At 35.5% G+C, this 21,034-nt stretch overlaps 1 protein-coding gene across 14 annotated transcripts in view; it reads right to left on the bottom strand.

Moving 5' to 3' along the window:
* The window catches only part of LOC116349592 (protein MTSS 2), a 71,605-nt gene that overhangs the window by 38,816 nt on the left and 11,755 nt on the right, over positions 1-21,034 (bottom strand). For all 14 annotated transcript variants that reach the window (XM_031781096.1, XM_031781099.1, XM_031781102.1 and 11 more), the window contains exon 2: positions 13,204-14,619. In XM_031781096.1, the coding sequence (XP_031636956.1) occupies positions 13,204-13,275 (72 nt within the window). In that variant the 5' untranslated portion in view covers positions 13,276-14,619. The remainder of the gene's footprint in view (positions 1-13,203; positions 14,620-21,034) is intronic.

The raw sequence follows: 21,034 nt of genomic DNA, 5'->3' as shown, positions 1-21,034 counted from the left end.
AACTGTACCTTCACCGTTATCATTTAATCGTTCACATTATCCGCTTGTTCGCATTAACCATAACGCGTGAAATATGTGTAAAATACAAAAAAACAACTCTCTTAAACGAACGAACGAACACTTTTGTCTATATCTTCACACACACACCCATTGATTTTAAAACAAAACACAATATCCCACATGTTCCTTCTTTCCATCATCAATGTTGGCAAATCCGTCGTTGCACGGTGGTTGAAATGCACATTGCACATGCTTGCTTATCGTTATTAAATACTTTTAATTAATGCTAATGACCATTCAATCATCATTCGTTCACAGTGTGAACTTACAGGCACTGGCAGCGTCTACTTTTTGTCAAAGCGATTTCTGTAAATCGAGCTACTGATTCGTTTTTCGATAAGCTGAAGCTGAAGTTTCTTCAAATGAAAATTCGTTTTTCTTCTTTTCAATCTGTATTCATTTTGTTTTGAATGACATTTGAGCGAATATTCATTATGCCAAATTTTTTGGACGAAAATAATCCAGTAAATGTAATCATTGAAACTGTAACACTTTTTGTATCTAAATCCATGCCTTATCATCATTCAATTTGACATTTTCAAACCGACAATGCGACATTCTTATCTCATCGTCCAATGGAAAGTGAAGAAAAATGGCAAAAATATGTTCATTTCGAAAGTATTCGCGTGCTAACAACAATTACAATTCAGCGGTAACATTCAATGTTCGAAAACTGTAGTGTTAAGCCGACCTCCATATATGAAATGAACGCGTGCTCATTCATCTACTTATGTCAGCTCACAGAATATTGAGCAAATTAATTAAAATGCTAATGGAAAATGCACGGAACGAAAATTGAATTCGATGTGAATGCGTATAAAATAATTTGTCTTTTTCTTGTCTTTTATATTGACTTCTTATGTATGGATCTTTTATTCATGCTTCGAGCTTATTGTTTGGGTATTCGAACCGATGCTGCTTCACAGTGCATGCAACGGATTTTATGTCATTTTAATCCGAATCCAACAAATGGATTCCATTTATTGCGACAAATAAACTGTATGAAATGTGCTCTTACTTCTCGTATCAACATAACATAAATGCTACCGCTCCCGCGCGCTCTCTTTCATTCCATCTTATTCTATCCGTCGTTTTCTTGCATTATAAAATTGACAATGGGCTTGAAATTGAATCGCAATGCCAATGAACAATGAAACGGTGCTTTTAAGTGCGCGACAATCTATGCTTACTTTTATTCCTAGAATTATATTCATCAGCATCGTCAGCCAATCGCATTTATATATAGATAAATTCTTTTGATGTTCGAAGCATAGAGCCGATGAGAGAGTTAATGCTTGAATTGAAAATATGTGCGTTGCTCTCGTGTGTGCATGCTAATAAAGTTTCCAAAAATGGGGTTGGTGTGTGTATTGTGTTCACATTGAGCTAAATCACGTTGAAAGCATAAAAATCACATTAGCACGAGAAACAGAGACACACGTAGCATCATCATTTGTTTATTGTTGGATGCGGCACTTTGGGTCCCCCGTTTCTATATGAGCTGCTGAAGTAAAAATTTGCCATTTTAAAATTCGGTTGAACATAGCGCATATTCGGGATGAAAACCGTTTCAACATTTTTCATATCTCAAACCCACACACGCGATTCGCATATAAATTGCAATATTATATTAAGATTTTTTTTTTATAGTTGAAGTCCCAGTGTTGGTTTCTGTACCACAAAAAAATGTATGCCAAACATTTTACACTGTAATATTAAAAAGAAGAGATTTTTCTCAAAAAAAAAAACAATCATTAAACCCGACAATATAATGGTATTAATGCTAACCATATTTGCCAATGTGAGAATTGAAAGAAGTCAGCGTGCATTTCTCTCAATTCTTGACGAATTGCTGTGTCAAACCATCTTCAGCCCCGTGAGACCGGTTTTGTGATGAAGAGAAAGAAACGCACACTCGTTTTTTTGTTCAAATGCACAAACATCATCATCATTTGTCGCTTAGCAAATCATAAAAGTTGTCATTCCGAAGAATCGTACGCGTTTTTGTGAGAAAAAAATTGTTAGCACTGACTGATCTTAAGTAACAAATAATGTTACCCATTCAAAGACATTTAAGGCAATCCAACTACTTCATTTATTTTTCTTTGCCAATGAAACTGGATGGAACGTTGTTTTTTTTTTTCTGTCTTCGCGGTCTGTGTCTCTGTGTCGACCACTTTGATATGAATTAAATGGAAACTCGTTTTTAAGACCATTTCAATAATGACAAAATGTGTACAATATGTGGACTGATTTACACAGTATGGGAAAATAATGAAAACAATTACGCACAGTAGCACAAATTGCGCGTTGTTTGAACACTCTCTACTATATCACACACACACACACAGAGCAAACGAAAGTCAGAAAGATTTGCTCATTCATTGTTTATCTCTTAACGAAGCAAGAAAAAAGAAGAAAAACGTGCTGCCTTCGCATTAATTCTTTTGTCATTTTTGGAGAGTTGAATGTGCACACATTGCGCAACCATTCATAAATCAAGTTCGAGCAAAAAAAAATACGATCAATTCGCAGTACATTCGGCTTTATGATTCGTTTTTTTTTTATAAAACATTATCGTACACCGCTTTGCTCTCTTTTTCTCCTCTCTCTCTCCCTCACTTCATCTCCTCAGACATTATCATTCAAAATAAAATAAAAAATCGATTGAACAGGTGAAACAAAGTGGATTAGCCGAAAACATGTTGGGCGCGAAAATTGACATAAATGGGAAAGTACGAAATAAATCAACAACAAAAAAAAAACAGACAAACATTTGGCGAAAAAAATGCGAACAAAATGTTGGCACACTTCGATACATGAAAATACAATAAATCGTATTTGTTGTGTGACGAGACGCATAGAAATGAGTATGTTCGAAGTGCTTCAAAACGAAAAACTTAATAGAAATGGCATTTATTGCGTAAGCTAATCCCTTCTAACCAAATGGACACATGTGTATAGCAAAAGTTTGCCAAAGGTACCAAATGCGTGCGTTAACATGTAAAAATGCTCAGCATTCAAGTGTGACGGCAATCACGGGCCTTAAATAAATAATAATCGAAATGTAATTTCGTTCACCGACCAACACACAAAAAGAATCGAAATTGGAAATTATGGCATGGGTCGACGGCAGCACCGTCATTTCACCCAATAGAGTGATTATTATTTGTTAATACATTAAACTTCATAATAAACGGAAATCGATTGCGAAGCTACAGCTAGCCAACCATTGGCCAACATTTTTCTCTGTCAATCAAAAAAAAGCGGCCCATAAGAAAAGTGCGTATGATGAAAAATTGATTTATAACTTTCTTCATCTTGTTGCGAGAAATGATGAATGACATGTTATTTGAATTATGACAGAAAAATGTTCTGCTTATGCCACAAACATCGTTTTGGAATTTAAATTTTTCGAATCGTGATTGTTTTGAATTGAGAAGCAGAACGAAAATTTGACGTTCAAAGTAGAAAAAAGCGGTTTATTGGAAGGAAATTAGTTGATGGTGATCGATGCGATTTCTCTCTCTTTTTCAATTCGATTTGAATTTGAATGTGATTAATATGAGGACCATATTTGGTTTAGTCGAGTGCATTAAAACACACACGCTTGTTCACACTTGCGATATTGAAAACGCTTCTCGATTCGGAAGTGTGGAGTCCACACGCCGTCAAATGACCCACAAAAAGACACACACGCACACATACACAATTGAATGTAGTTGTATGGGTGTGCGTGCGCGCGCGACAAATGATCAATTTTTGTTTATGATAATGACCATGTCAATTTTCGGCGAGAATTTGTGTGTTTAACGTGGGAGCATGAGCATTTTGTTTAAATTTTAAATGCTTATTGGCTCATATTAACGGAGACCAAACATAAGAATCACGAGGGCGGATCTATAAAAATCCCAATCGAATTTTCAATTGCCGTTAAATTGTCTATGACAAGATAATCATTGAATCCATATTGAGAATCGAAATAAAATCAAAAAGAAATTCGAAACGAGAATGAAAGGCACACATTCATTGCATGACGAAAATATTTATGAGACAAAACATGAAGAGTTGACGGTAGTGACCGCACTGCGAAAGAAAGCCATACAAAATCAAGTGTATTGATTAGCGTGAAAGTGTCAAACGTAAATGAACTGCGTATATCATATATATAAATGATTCGATTTATGAAATCATAATATTGTATTGATTTTTGTAGTGGCTCCAATAGCTATTCTTATCGTGATAATAAATCATTTATGATGGAAAAGTGACATATGTTATCAATTTGAATTCAATTGCACCTCGGCTACCGAATTGTATGTTTGTCGTTCGTCGACAAATCAATTCTTGTTTCTTCGTTGGCTTTTTAGTCGACGTGTGTCTGTTTTTGATCACGATGAGAGCATGTAAACCAGATTCAATGTTATGACGAAATAATATCAACACTATAAATGTTCTAGAAGAATATTTTAGTATGTAATCCATTTAATGCACATATGACGAAACAATGGCGGCCAGTAAAATACACTGAAAGTCATCAGCGACGAAATGAACTTTAATCTAGATTTAAAAATATGATGAGATTATAAGTTCATTGGCTTATGTCACAAATAAACTAGTTTTTTCCCTCTTTGGATGTCATTAAATGAGAGCCATTGAAGTGAAACTATATGGATATTTATTGGGCAAGAGGATTTTGATCAGAAAAAAAAGGTAAATATGTGCATCTTTCATCGGTCTTATGAGAAGGAGACATTGGAATGGGCAATTAAGATTTAAAAATTCTACATCTGAAGACCGACAGGTTCTTTCACATTGTATATACTAAATAAGATGTGAGCAAGCATCGCACCATAAAACTATAGATATACAATAAACATGTTATCTACTGTTGGTGTCGTCGACGACGCTGTTCTTCTTTTCTTGTGGTTTGTTCATTTTGTCTAACTATTTTCGATGGATGGCATTTTTCCTTCATAAATTTTATGATTAGTCATTTTTTATGTTTATACACTGGACGCTGTTTCATCTTTTGTGTCATCTGTTTAACATTGAGACAGACAACATTTCGTTTTTTGGTTCAAATAGATTTGTGTATTTATTTTGCATTTTATCACCTTCGTTAGCATATCACAAACGGCAATCGACCATGTGGGAAATACGGTTAATTTAGTCGTTACACATTCATTATGATGTTTAGTGTACATAGCAGAGCTATAAAAAGCTATCAACCAAAATATAAAATAACGAAAAAACAAAAGAACACGCATAGAAAATTCAAATATGTACAGAGATTGGTATAGAGTGAAATACGCGACAATAAACCGCGAAGAATTGAAACTCTGTCGCTCAGCACGAACACCGGCATTTATATCATGCTTACGCGTGCGGCTCATCTATTTTTATACGAAACATGTTTATTTTCGGTCATTCGGATATAGTATGTCTATTTTGTTTACATTTTCGCTTTTTTCGCTACACTTGTATGTGATTTGCTTTTCTCTCTCTCTCTCTCTCTCTTTCTCTCTCTCTCTCGACGGTTTCTGCCTCTCACATTTTTTATAATGTTCGATGCTTCGTGTTTGACGGTGGCGGTGGCAACGACGAACGTTTTAGGACGAAAATGCGAGATGAGTTTTAAACATATTGAATTTTTGATATAAACAAGTCTCTCACTCCGTTGCCTGGTGAAATGCAATTTAACTTGAATGACATGACAGAAAACAAAAATGGGCACTATACACGCCTTCACCTTTCATCAAAACCACGACGACGATGGCGGCGGACAACATACACCGATATTGTATACAAAACGTCAAATTTATTAAACGATATCTTTCAATGCACGTCTATTTATAGGGAATGTAATGACATTTTAAACAAGCACATTCCAGTGGTTCAGCTAATGAATTTGTGAATATTCTTTGATACACTCAATTTCCTGGGTGAATGATTTCATTGGCTTGTGTTCATTTCACTCTCTTTTTCTCTCTCTTTCTCTTTCCCCGTAGAGACTCTGATTCTTTTGTCTATTCGTGCTCTCTTCAAATGTTCAATAGAACAGTATGTCTATTTAAATGAGCCCCTTAAGCATTGAGATGACAAGTCATTCAATTGAAATAACCGAACGATCCGGGCGACAAAGCAACACATCGCATATACAAAATGAATAATGAATTCGAGGCTAATTTCAAATCCTTTATCTCTGCCGTTTCTGTTTCATATTTTTAAATGTTTTTCAAGCCGAACGCCTTATTAAAATGTAAGCACATGCAAAAGAACTAATGAATTCACACTGTGTTTCGGCTCAAAGAAACAATGTACAATGCGATAGTGGCATAGAGCACGTATCTACGGTGTATTGTACACAGTTGGTCTGCGGAATAGATTCGATGTTAATTAAAACGGATGATGGTTGAAATTGGACTGTTGCATAAGTGTCCATCAGTCAACCGATTTGTAAAATTTGACGAACCAAAAACAAAAAAAAAATTAAAAACAACAAAAATAAATGACAGCCAAAACAACAAAGACAAAACGACGATGACAACGGTTGGTAACAAATCAACTTGCTTTGTATGCAATACATACGATCAAGAACGGAAAATGTGACCGAATGTACAAGTAAAACAATGACATAGAGAAGAAAAAAATCAAAGAAAACGAAGCAGCTTGTTCAACATGGCCATCCTTATTAGAACAATGTACGTTCATAGTTTATAACATCTGGTTTTTTGGGCTCTTGTCAAAATAGCCGAAGAAAAGGGATTTGAGAAAAAAAAATAATGTTGGTGTAAAATAAAAACAATTGACGAGACATTGCTGGCAACGACGACGACATTGACGGAACTAAACGACGATTACTACGAAAACGGAAACCGGAAAAATGTTGAAAAATACTCATAACATATAGTAGTATAACGATGGCATCTCGTAACCAATTACAATTTCATAACTAGTAGATAAAACTCACTCATCGATTTTTCATTCATTCATTTCAAGAGAGAAAGAAAAAACTTTAAAAACTTTTCTCATATAACATGCACGATAAATTTTAAACGTATGTGATGGAATACATGGAAATATCGATTAAATTCTCTCACAGTGGAAAACACAGTGGAACTGTTTCCACGTTGATCGATTCCAACTAGAGGTTAAGGGTAGAAAAGTCAGAGAGAAAGAGAGAGTGGAAATAAATTACAGTAGAAAATCCAGAGAGATAATAAAAAAGAGTGAGAGAGATATATTGAAAGAGAGCGTCTATTGGATCCATTCAATGAGTTCAATCGATGTGTTCGATGGTCAATCGGGGTCCATAGCCTATTGCTCTTGAATATAAACTCCCCCTTTTTTTAATTACATTTATGTTCTATACGGGTTTATGTATACGATGAAAATGACATTTTAATCGTTTTAAATAATAGGGAAATCCGTTTTCTTTATTTGGATTACATAAACTTCTACCAATTTATCAACCCTTTTTTTTCAGCTCAGTCAAATTGATGAATCCGTGTGAATCGAAAAGGTGACTTTATCATACACAACCCCCCTCCTCCCTCGTTTCACGTACGACAATGTATGTCAACTGTAAATGTGTATATAACTGTCTCCTTCCGTTCACTGTATCCGGCGTTTCGATGGTAGCATTGAATTTCTCATTAAAATGTCCTCTCTTCGATGTGAAATCAATGGATGAATATCATTTTGTTGAACATTTCGTTTCGTTGTTTCTGATATCCATCTAAATAATATCGCCGTGAGAAAGGAATATGTATTACCATGCGATACGAATCATTTATATCCTATGTATACGTGGTTGTTGTTATTTTTGGTGGCAAATCTTCCATTGAAGCGTTGATATAGAAACGAATTGTATGTTCGAAAAAATAAAATATGTTGAAAGGAAATGGTGAACGCATCAAGAATGGAAAAGCGTAGAGACCAAAAAAACAAACGAGACAACAACGCACATACTGATTAAAAATGAAAATAAAACCGAAGCGAAACCTAGTCAAACTCATACATTTGACGACAGGCGACCGAATAAAAAAGAGTCAGAGAGCAAAATAAAGTGAGCACTAATGTGTGTACATTGTGAAATGCGCGAAAGGAATTAAAGTTATGCGACAGCGAAAAACAGTAGAAAATAGTCGAAAGAACGAAATTGAAAAACCCAAACAACACGTAAAAATCCAAATGAATCGAATCGAACATCGGTGGGGAATTAAAAGACATGACAAAGTGCATTCGCTCGCACAAAATGAAACCGAATCGAGATGATCAAGAAGAAAACAATATTATGAACGTTGAAGCTGGCAACAGTCGAATGGAACCACAACAACAACTTGGTGTGTGTGTGTGTGTGTGTGTGTGTACAACGGAAAAAACGTAAGAGGAACTGAAAAAATCGACTCACCAAGCAATAGCAGAAAATTAGAAGAAGAAAACGTAAATGGAGTAGAGCAGAAATCGTAATAGATGAAATAAAAAGAAAACACACGAAAGAAGTCATTCAAAACGGAAAACAAATATAATTTATTTTTGGTGAGTGTTTTTTTTCTGGTCGTGAGTGTGTGTGCAATGCATGTGCGGCTATGACTCTCGGCAGCTGGTACATCTGTTTGTTCATTCTCTCGGTTCACACATTTGCCGCCACCATCGAATGCATCCACGAATGATAGATACAATTTTGGTTTTCGCGCGCGCGTGAGACACAAAGCAAGAAGATAAAGATTGAACCAAAATTGAAAGAAGAAAGACCAGAGAGAAAATGTAACATTTTTGAACAATGAACTCCCTTCTAAATGCTTATTCTTCAATCGGACAGATTTTGTTTGCTTCAAGTTAAAATAAAACAGAAAATATTGACATCATTCATCGAGAAACATTGGAAACCTTTTAATTTCAGAACATTAAAGTTCAAAACGTAGTTAACGCCACTGCGAAGTGGAACTGAAATGCACGTTGACAGAGGGAAAAAACAATAATAAAATGCACAAAAATGTGTGCTATTTTCATTATGTATCATTCAAATTCGAATGGCAATTAGCATGAAATGTACGAAAAAAAACCAAAAGTATTCGGTCGAAAACGATTTTACAATCGATTGAGTAAGAAGAACGTGTTCGCAACGAATTGAATTCAGTGTTTGGGTGTGTGTGCATGTGAAATGCGATAGTTGAACCCACAATGCGGTGGCTGTAATGTGAGAGTGTAAGTTAAAAACGATTTGTCGATGTTGATCGAAGTGACGACCGAGAAACAGTTTTTTTTTTGTTTTTGCATAAGAAAGACAAACGTGATCGGTGAATTGTGAATATTGAACATAACGAGGGAATCGGATATGCCGCAACGCAGCAGGCAGTCATCAAACCAGAGCACATGTTAAACATAATTCAATGAACAAGCACAAATGATTTCTTTTCTTCGTTTTTACAAAACTAATAAGAAAACGCATAAAAAGACGTTGAAAAAAAGAGCCGAGTGCAAACAAAAACCATCCGAAAATAAGAGATCCGTACGAAAATGGACCAAACCAATGAAATAAGATGGAAAAAAGTAAAGATGTTCGGATGATGCGATCGAGAGAAAATAAACACACACATTGAGAGAGGGAGAGCATGTGTGTGTTTGGTTCCGTGAAAAAGAGCACAACATGAAACGAGAACGATATGCTTGTTTAAGTACGCAAAACGCGCACATGTGTGCTGATTCTTGAATTGATTTCCATTTTTTTTTTTCATTCGTTCATTTATTCTTCAAAAAAGAAATATCAAACTTCATATTCATTTTGGTGTTGTGTCCATTTCACAATTTCTACATGAGTCATGAACGAAGGAGAAAGAGCAAACACGATTTGACTGCACACAACCAAATGAGGCAACACAGAATGCCGTACCATCGAAAATCCTCATGCTTTTTTTCGTCTTCTTCTTTCATTCTCCTGCGTCTTGTGTGCCCCGCACGCGGACACTCTGCAGAACACATGAATGTGAACATCAGCATCCCAGGCGATTTCGGTGTTGGGCAACGCGTTTGTCGAACGTAACGAAGGAATAATAATGAAAAGTAGCAAAATAATAGCAGTGTCGATTGCGTAACATACATACATATACAACGCGATCACATCGATTACAACATCAACGTTTTTCATATACCCGATTTCGGTGCATCGCACTTCTTTTTTTTGCGCTTTGCCTGCTTTGCCAACGTTCTCGCAAACACCGGCATGTTATTTTTAAAGAGAACTAAGTTTCGTTACATTTCATTTCTCTTCGTTTCTTGCAGTTCGTTTTGTTTAATTTCGGTTTTCGGTTCAGCGCGAAATTTGAAATTCGGGAAAGGTTCGTGTTTTTTGTATGATTTTGAATGGTGTGTAAACACTGTAAAGTGCGTCAAATAAACCGTACGTAAACAGGTTATTGGCTGAATTGAAAATCGATTAAACGATCTCTCCTCTCTCAATTTTATTGTATGTTAAACCATTGAACGGAAAGAACGAGCCATTTTTTCATATTGAGCATTTAATTTATAACACAAGGTTCGATTAAATTTCGAATGTTTTTTTTTTGTTGTTGTTGTTATTCTTTGTTGTGTGCGCACACTTGAATTCTTTGATTTTTCACACAGACATTCGATTCGAAATGCCATGAATTCACCAAATGCCCATAAATATTTTCATTGCAATTCGAAATAAAAGTGATGACGATCAATGGGGTTTTATATTCCCTTGATTTAGTGTATTACATGTTCTGGATTTCACATGGATTGCCATTCAACATTGAACAATGGGTTTACATTGAGCGTTGGTGAAACGGATGACCTTTGACCAGGTGCATTCTCAATTGGACTGTTCGATGTGATTGCTTCAATTGAACTGGTACTTTTCGATTGACATACGAAGAATGTCGGCGATTCGATGAATTGACGGTGAAAGCCGACGATAGTCCAACATAAAATTAATGCATTTGTTTTATTGCTCCAGAAATGTTTTACAATCCTTAACAGAAAAAGTCTTCTTTACCTTTGACTTATATAAGGCACTTTATCCGTATTTGCCACCACCGTCGTAGAGCAATGTTGGATGAAATGTTGAATGAAATGAAGGATAACTAATATTACGACAACCCTTAACCGTGATTGAGCGTTATTTGTCTTTGTTGTTGGTTGCGGCATGAAATTTGAACTACGGCTTAGTCGAAATCAATGCTGCAAAAATGTTGTCTATGTGTGTAAAATGCATTTCATTTCCCGTTTAAATGCAAAATCAACACAAGCATACAAATATGTATTCATCACACGGTTTAAGCGAACGCGCCAAGCTTCACTTCATCCAGTGCTGTCTGCGCATAGAAATAAAACGACGAACACAAAAAAACAACAACAGAAAATCTAAACGAACGAAAACCCAGATCCATTTCAATGGCTTGATGGCAACCATAAATCAGTGAATGTTAATGCATGCAGTACAATTTAATGTGTGTTTATATACATTGTCTGTGTGTGAATAAAGTTGTGCTACAAGATTTCTGATGTATGTTTGTAGCGTTAAATTTTCAGCTTTCGTATGGTGGCCGGTTTGAAGTGTTTCGTGAATCGTGGATTGCTCATAAATAACCGTACTGTCAATATAGCGCTGGAAACAGAATTGCAAGCAATGGGAAGAACTGTCTGCCGTGTGAAGAATCGATCCGTGGCAAAAAAAAACACGTACACACACACAAGGAACTTGTAATTTCGTTCGAGTGCTCGCTCGGTTGAGAGATAGAGAAACATTTTTTATGAAGACAAAGCAACAAAATCACGTTTGCCCATCGTCATTTGCAAACATTTATATGGCTCTCTTTACATTTCGGTTTGGTGTTCACTTGACATTGACAGTGATTTGATCGCGTCATTCTTAAGCGATTCTCACATATATATTGTTGCGAACGCAGTGCCATGAATTAAATTTGACAATGCACATTTTGTTGATAATAATGCAAATATTTATTTATTTCGTGACATTCGTCAATTATTCGAAATCAGTGTGAATGCGATTCGGTCGGGGGCGACAATCATCCACATTTCCAATTAATAGTTCATAATTTATGCATTTCAAATGTTTAAATATGCCATTAATTAACAAATGATGTGCATTTATCACAATAGATCGAAATACCGTTTGATGCATTATTATTTCTTTGTAGTTTGTACGTGTATGCCGATCGAAGGTGTTTTATTTAAATGCCGTTGTTTTGTGTCAATTGGTGAGTTGAAACTTGAATAAAATAAGAGATGATTGTGTGACTTTTGCTTTCGTAGATTGCATACGCATTCATGTTCACCTCGACGGTGTGTTTTTTTTTTTGTCTCGAAGAGGCTCGTTGTGAATGGATCATCCTACGCATTATTCTGTCCTGCTTCTCTCTGCGCCTCTCATCGCTCATGCACACATATTGATTTTGATTATGATCCAGCATATTCTTCGGCACTTCATATCGTTTGCATTTTCAGAGAAGTTGTGGGCTTTGAATAAAAATTACATTCCACATTGAACGAGAACCGAAAAGAAAAATCATAAAAACAAAATCAAACAAAAAATCAAATGTCCGCGTAGGACTCACATACAAAGAGAATGCAGGAGAGAGAGAGAGAGAGAGAGCGAGAGCGAGTGAGGGAGGGAAAGAGAAAGAATAACCGAAGAGCTGTAGGCTTTTATTGTGGGCTGATTAAAGTGCATAATTGGTTTTTATGTGGCCTGTGTATTATAAGAAATAATAATCGTCGATTGGCGAAAGTATTAGAGACTTATATAGATGAAGCACATAGGTAATCCAGCATAATCGAAAATCGACTAACATCTGCACAAAATGCACAGTTATACAAGCCGGAGGCTTGTATATGTGCCGTGGTGTATGTGTGTTTGTGTTGTTGTTCATCATGTTAATTAATTCTCTTCGGTTTAAGAGTCTGTTGTTTTCGTACGCCCGTCTTTTGTATTCACACTGATCACAGCCGATATTTGATTTATGTTCTTATGCATAAAATATAAAACAATGTTTTATTTTTGAATTGAAATTGTTGAATTGAAAAATACCAAAACAAGAATAAAAATGAACGGGAAAAATAAGAAACGTTAAATGTTATGTGTTTTGCACTCACCTTCATGTCGTTGATAATTTGTTGAAATAGTGTGCCAATGACACCACCATCTCGTTCCAAATTTATATCCATTGTTATGCGTTTTCGTTTTGTTTCCGTTTCGGTGTAAGTGTGTATGGGTTTTTGTTTTGGTTCGTGTTGTTTGTTGTTTTTTTCTTGTCAATTTAGTCGATGCTCGTTTGTCGCGCGAATTGTATTATTGTGCAAACCATACGCCAGACAGTGGCTCATATGCCCGTGCCGAATAGAACGAAATATATGAATATCAAAACACAGATTCGACTTTGTATGCGGGCGAATAAAGGGATTGGGCGAAAATGTCACTTTTTTTATTATTATTTTCGATGTATGAGATATACGATCGATTTTCACAACGATTTTAAGATTGTCTATTCTTATGTGGTTTTTCACTGTTTCTTCCTTTACTAGCGGTTATTTCACAAGACTTATATTTTACTGCCGTCGTCGTTGTGTGTGACTGTGTGTGTGTGTGTAAAGCCGCAGAGCGAAACACAACGCACTTAAAATACGCACAACTTACTCATATTGAAAGAGTCACAACATTTGCCAGCCGATAAATTAGATTGAATGAAAGTGTTGGCAAAACGTGGCATTTGCGGTGCGTCGACAATAGAACTGTTGTTGTTGTTTAAGCCACGACAAGTAAAGAGACATATTTGATGCATACGAAATGGAGAACATAAAACCCAAATGGGTTTTTGTAATTGTTTATATGAATTTTGTGTTTGTGTGTGTATATTTTAGCAGGCCGTTCAGATCGTGCACTATTTTCTTCGAATTCTTATGTCAACTTTATATATATATTGTTTCGGTTCGTTTGTTCATTTATCGTATTCGGTGTCGTTTTTTTTCTTTACACTTCGCACTTCTTCTATTTAATATCAATGAGACGCGCGCAAAAAGAATGAAATTCACATGTATACATGGAGAAAGGGAGAGATAATATTTAAAATGCAATGCACAAAGTATATAGACCCAATCACTTGTTCACCTTAACTTTGTTTGTGTATTTTTTCTTCGTTAGGTTGGTTGGTTGTTTGTGTATGTGTGATTTGGTTTCAACGACGACGCAATCGAAGAAACAACTATGCGATGCCCACTGTTTGCTCTAGGCTAATTGCTTAATTCACTTTATTTCATTTGCCGATTTCACACTTTAGCACACAATTGTTGTTTCTCACTTTTTTCCAATTCGGTGTTTTTTTAATCGTCATTTACTTTTGCCGACGATGGATTCAACAGAAATTGAAAATGCAATGTCTATTTATTAACCGATTATATTCGGATTGGGTTTTTATTGTTGACACAATCGAAATTTGATTTGCATTTTGCCGAAGTGGAGTGTGCGTGTATTAAATTCGATCCTGGTCGTTTGGCAGTGTCGATTCCAATTCTCTGTAATCAAATGAAAAGAAAAACGAAATATTAATAAATATTGCATGTGTGAATGTTTGTATTAAAATTTTCGTAAATTATCATCATCATCATCATCATCATTTCGATTGATGTGGAACAATATGAATAACCTGTTAATGTAAAACTTTTGTTCACATCCAAAAGTTACAATGCCATTAAGTAAAATTACGATTTTTTTCCGAGGGGATAATAAAATGTGGTTACATTAATGTGAACTCGCACTCATTAACATTAATCGATCACAAATGAGATTTCTCTATTTGCCAATAAATTTGCCGGATACTTAGGAAAAGTGGTGGCCAATCGGCATTCGGACGATCAACATATGAACCAGCTGAAACCATTCGCTTACAATTCCATTCGTTGCCAATTTCAATTTGTTTGTGGCATGATACGAAACTCATTTTTTTTTTGGTTCGTGGATATTACCACAATTTAAATTATGCTCACTTAAATTACATAAACTTTGAATTGGTTGGCAAATTGACGGACGAATATTTATTTAGCTTTTTGGCTGCTGTCGGTGTGGATAAATAAATCGTTCATTTCTCTGTCTGCTGCTGTCACTCCCGCTTTACCGTGGCCATTTCTATATTCTATATACATATGAATTCGCAATGCGAATGCGCGAAATCGACACTTTTTGCTCTTTAACCCGGAACAAAGGCAGCAAACAATTGAAAATTATCGCAAATAAATGTGTGTGCAATACTTGCGAATGGTATGCATATTTATGCCCGATATAATGGATACTCAAACTGTTATGTCACTTATAACCCATACCGTCGCACATATTTAACGCCCGAACGTGTTGATCGCCATGTGCAAAAGCACCGAACATATGTGAATCACAATGAAAGGGACGGACAACAGTTTATTTGAGAAATAAAACCGAACAAAGACCACAATAACACGGCAGCGTCACCTTCCATGAATTAAAACTGATGTTTGGGGGGCATTGTTTAGTCAATGGCCCAAACATATAGTGTACAAGAGCAGAGACATCGCATCCATATGTATACATGAATCAAGCTTGCATGAAATAGACGCGCCACACAAACGATCATCAGTCACACACGGTTCACCAAAAACAATTTAAGAACGGCAAAACAAAACAACAACAAAAAAATGTTGCCAATAGCCAAGCACGTCAATATTTTATACTATTTTTTGTTGGCCCGGTCGCCAATTCAATTTTCCGTTGATTTTTCATGGAGAGGTCGAGACTTTGATTGCTTTCATTTTGATTGTGCGCCACAGTTTCGATATATTTACAAAGTGCCTCTAGAGTAAGAAACAATGCAAACAAAAATCACACAAAAAGAAGCGAAATATATATATAAAAATCAACCATAAAATGCCGTTCATAATTCGAATAAACTGTATCCAAAATACTACATAATTCGTTCATTATAGCAATTTCATCGACCGAGTCAAAACTACAAAAATATGTTCGCGCATACTATGCAATGCAATATTGTAATGCAGACGGATGCATGGGCCAGAGCAAGACACAGATAGAATTGACGATGACAATCAATGATAGGTTTTTTTCGGTTAAATGTTCATTGCGACAAAGCCCGAAACATTTACAATCAAGTTATCATGATGAAAAACAGTCTGGCGATCGGGAAATGAGCATTTTTCTCTCATTCTGAACCAAAGACGACAAAGAAAAATGTAGAAAAAACAGAGACTGAAACAAAAACAGTTTTGGATAAAACGATGTTCCATATTGTCGAGTTTAATGGTTCTCTTTCGCGTTGCCACTGAGTTTGTTGTTCAGCGTGCGCTGTTTTATTCGATTTGAAAACAACGAAAATAAAAAAAATGTAGGACCTCCGTATTGGTTTTGAGCGATTTTTTTTCTCTTTATTTTTCATTTATTGCGCGTAGCGCGACTGTAAGTTTTTATACAATTTCCAGCCGCTTCAAACCGCAAAAGAATGCCGGCCAACTAAATGACACATTAAATTGTACAAAACTAACAAGAGCGAAAAAAAGGAATTATAAATTGAATTAAAAATCGTTCTTGCTTCTCTTTTTCTCTCTGTCTCTCCAAATGATGTTTTCTTCCAATTTGGTCTAAATCGCTTAGATTTCCTTTTATTTCAATTTTCTCTTGGACCCCGTACACTCGTTGGTGACTTTTATGCGGCGTTTTTGAAACGGCATGAAATGAGCGTAGAAAATGTATCCAATTGTAATGGCAAATATTGAAATGTCCGTTCGTTTCCGTGCTGGGAACGACTGTATTCTGGAGCCAATTTGCGACAACGATTGTGGCAAACGACAGTACGAAACATGAAATTTTCGTGCCCATTTAATCGGTTACGGTGCGGTGCTACTGTGTAACAAAAACAAGTAAGTAATAAAAAAATGTTTTTTTTTTTAAAGCGATTCGCGCCATCAAACGAAAACTCTCTGACTTTCATGTCGATAAATGAGGATCGTTTTCCTGGGCGTTTTACACAATGAGCACTTACTTCAATTTAAATGATTTGTTGAATTACACATACGGCTCCACTTCTATAAACAGTCGATGTTACGGATTTTTTGTTGTTGTTGTTGTAACTTTTCTCTCCTCGAATACGAAGAAAGAAACAAAAATCTGTACATAACAATAATCGTGCTCATGTGAGTGGAATAACCTTGTCTTGATCTCAAATTGGTTCGCATGTGTATTTTCATAAGATTTTCAACCGAAAAAAGATACACACATATACGCCGACCAATTATTTGTACTTTTAATACGCCACATAATTAAATTGCTCGTATCGAAGGAAGCAAATAGATGCGTTCCGAAGTTATGGTCGTTTTTTTTCGTTTCTTTGTCGTCATTATACAGTCTTAATCCATAAAACATGGTGTATATGGTTTTTTTTTTTCTCGTCGTTTTCGTCTAAAAATGGTGAATTCAGTTAAGGTCATCTGGGCTAATGTGTGTTATTAGAAGTTCGTTTTTTTTTATTCGCATGCGCATGTATCATAATGAATTATTGTTTGACGTTTCTCACACTGGTGCGGCCACCGTGTGCAATTTTCAACACATCGATCCAGCTAGAAAATTGATCGATCACACACTAATTACATTAAATATGATCGTAGCGGGTAAATTTGTTTAGGCCTGAAGTAGCATGAATGGAAAATCGCAATTTAACATTTCGTTTCATTACAATTATTACGTGCTTTTTCGATATAAATAAAAAATGCGGTTGCACACACACCCGTTTTATGTGCAAGCTTTTCTTTTGCCTTCAAGGATTTGTTAACTCATCCGAAATCAACATTATCGAAATGGCAAACAACAAAACATGATCAATTCAAACTTTTATGATGATAAATAAAAGTGAACTGTTGAACAGTGTTGAATGGGTTAATTTGCATTTTTGCAAAATGAACAACATACATTTGAACAGTTGCCACGACAAAGAGGCAAACAAAATAGAGAGAGAGAAAAAAAGAACGACACATTATTTCAAAACAAGTCTCATCGGATTGTGTTCTGAAGCCCAATGCAATTGTTTTTTGTCACTCTTTCTAACCGTGAATAATCATAAAAATGTTGTAATGTCTTACTTGAGCTCAAATTCAAGCACAAATAACACTTAAAATGGTGATTTCAACAAGTCATAAAACCGCACATTGAACACATTCAATTAAAAATGCAACAACCAGAGGATGTATAACATTGCATATTCATATAAACTCTATTAATAAATTCGTTGCAGATTTTTATGGACAACAACAACTTTTCCAATCGAAATAAATCAATAAATGGTTGGCGTTTAAATGTGTCTCTTTCTGATTGTCTTCTTTTCTATTTTTATTTTGGTCTCTCTGCCTCTCTCGTCAATCGTTCTGTACTTAAACCGATAACTTTATTCAAACATATTTTTCGATCGATGTCAATAGCACTAGCTGACCACGGAAAAGTGTGCATTGCATTTAGTAAAAAAACGTGCCTATGTGTGCGATCACTGTGTTATCACATCCCAATCACACAGCGGTATTGGATGGCGCAACTTTGCCACGCGTTCAATTCTTTTCGTGACAATAATATTAAATAATAATATTTTATGTGATATTCATATTTGATATGGTGCGATTCTTGAATCGTATTCTTTATTTTTCCGTTTTGCGTTTATCGCATCATGTGCATAGATTCGTGTGTGGCGGCTGGCAATTCACGGTTTGTTTGTGTATGTTTCGGGTACGCAATAAAATTGCGTTGTCTTTATCAATTGTTCAGACGATCGAACCATATGCTCCGTCATCATGTGGCTGATGCCATTTTAATTATATTGATTGTGAAACGACAACATTGTTTACTCAAATGGCAAAACGTTCAAATATTTCAATTCATAGCATTTGGCGATGGTAGTCAGTGCACCATAAGTCGCAAATTATATCTCAATTCTTTTTATCTTTATCAAAGAATTTCATCGCAATACTCCGTTCGGTATTGATTCTATGTGCAAGTTTATTGCTCGTGCAAATTGTCTGCCATGAATTTTACGATCCAAATATTTATGGTGTTCGAATTTTTTTTCCCAAATGGCTGTGTGTTGGCTTTATTGAATTTAACTGGAATCTCAATGGATTCAGAAAAAAAGTCAATGGTTTTTTTTTTGGCTGTGATGTACTTTATGCTTTTCATTCGACTTAAAGTGAAATTCTCATTATGGCGCGGTGGATGCTTTTACACACCAACCGACATTCCGCATCACTTTCAAAACAAAAATCATTTGTTCATTATTTGTTTTAGTTCGTTTTCGTTTCGAATTTTATGGAGTTAAAAAGAACAGAAACCATCCCTTTATTTCGTCTTAGTTTTTGAGAGAATTTTCGACATTCTAAACCGAGAGATATGGAAATCGTGAACAAAGCACGTTTTACGTGATTTTGTAATTTTATGTTTATGAGAATGGATTACGTACGATGTCGGATGAAGTCTTTTCCTCTCTCTCTCTTTCTCGCTCTCTTTCTCTTTACTTCTCTCTTTCCTTCTCTCTTTGCCTCCCTCTCTATTGCTTTCCTGCTCTTTCTGTGCAAATTTTCAAAATAACAAAGACGTGGCATTTGAAAGCGAAGAGAAAAAGGGATATAACATATCGAATTGAACGTGTTTCATGGGTTTTTCAAATCGTTTTCAAGTTTTGAAGTTGGTTGAATTTGGTTTGCAATTCTTTCGAATGCCGATGCAGTGTTTATTCTTTTCAGCATGTTTTTGTGTTTGTGTGTTGAAATTGGATCGTGTATCACCATATATAAAATATATTTGGATGTTGAGCATAAAGTTCCACGGTCATTTATTAGCAATGGTTGACTTACTCAAGGTGCGTGTCTATGCACGTGCAATAAAACCGACCTACTATAGAAAATGAATGAATGGGCCAAAAAGACTTAAAGTAACGTATTCAATCACCATTCCCATTTCTCAACTCACTAAAAAAAAAACGATGAAATAGTTCTTTTATTTTCTCGGTAAACTGGATTGGTTTTGCATTCACCTTGAAGGTTGCAGATAAAATGGCAAACAAACTTTTGCAATGCTTTGAAATTTTGGCATCGTTGCATTATTCTTTTTTTTCTTTTACAATCGAATGTGTGTGCAGTGAGTCTTACAGAAAATTGCATTTTTATTTCCAAGTATGGATCCAATTTTGCATTGAAATCTATCGAATGTATGGCTGTGCCAAAAACGAATCACATTTGAAATGAGCTAAGATTACATAAGACAGATTGCATTAGCATTGACAATAATAAAAAGGACAAAACTGGAAATGAGCAAAAGGACGGTCTTTGGCTCGGTGTACATTTCCGTCTTTTCATTAAACATCGTGAAAATATTGCGTTGGCTGAAATAAATTGCGTTTGCAAATGCGATGCGGACGAATGTGATTATTGTAAAATGTCTTTTGTGCTTGTCTATCGATGTGTTGCATAAAACCCATCGAAACGGAAATATATTTTCAGCGTTAAAGTGTGTTTGTGTATCAAGACAAATGTCAATGAAAAAATTTCAATAATGAAATGATATGAAAGTAAGATAAATCACACACCATGCGTGCAAAACACTCTTTATAAACAGTAGTCAGATTACAAACAATATTTGTTCTGTTTTTTTTTTCATCTTCCTTTGTACGATGGGATGTTCATTTCTGCGAATGTTTCCTTTGTCTTTGCCACAACACTGTGCAAAGTGACAGAAGAAAAACAGCAGCACACGAAGAAGATGATGCAGACAAAAAACGTGCATAGACATAAACAAAGTGGTGTCTTAAATCTCTTCTCATTCCAAATACACATCTTCATCGTCTTTAGCGTAAACTGGCTACCATCCGTATGAGAAATTATTGTTTTTATCTGCTCATTTCTTTTGACGACGGTG

This window comes from Contarinia nasturtii, unplaced genomic scaffold, assembly GCF_009176525.2.
Source record: "Contarinia nasturtii isolate CC-2019 unplaced genomic scaffold, AAFC_CNas_1.1 Cnas_scaffold_2934, whole genome shotgun sequence".
Classification (NCBI taxonomy): domain Eukaryota; kingdom Metazoa; phylum Arthropoda; class Insecta; order Diptera; family Cecidomyiidae; genus Contarinia; species Contarinia nasturtii.
This window is presented reverse-complemented; position numbering and strand designations above follow the sequence as displayed.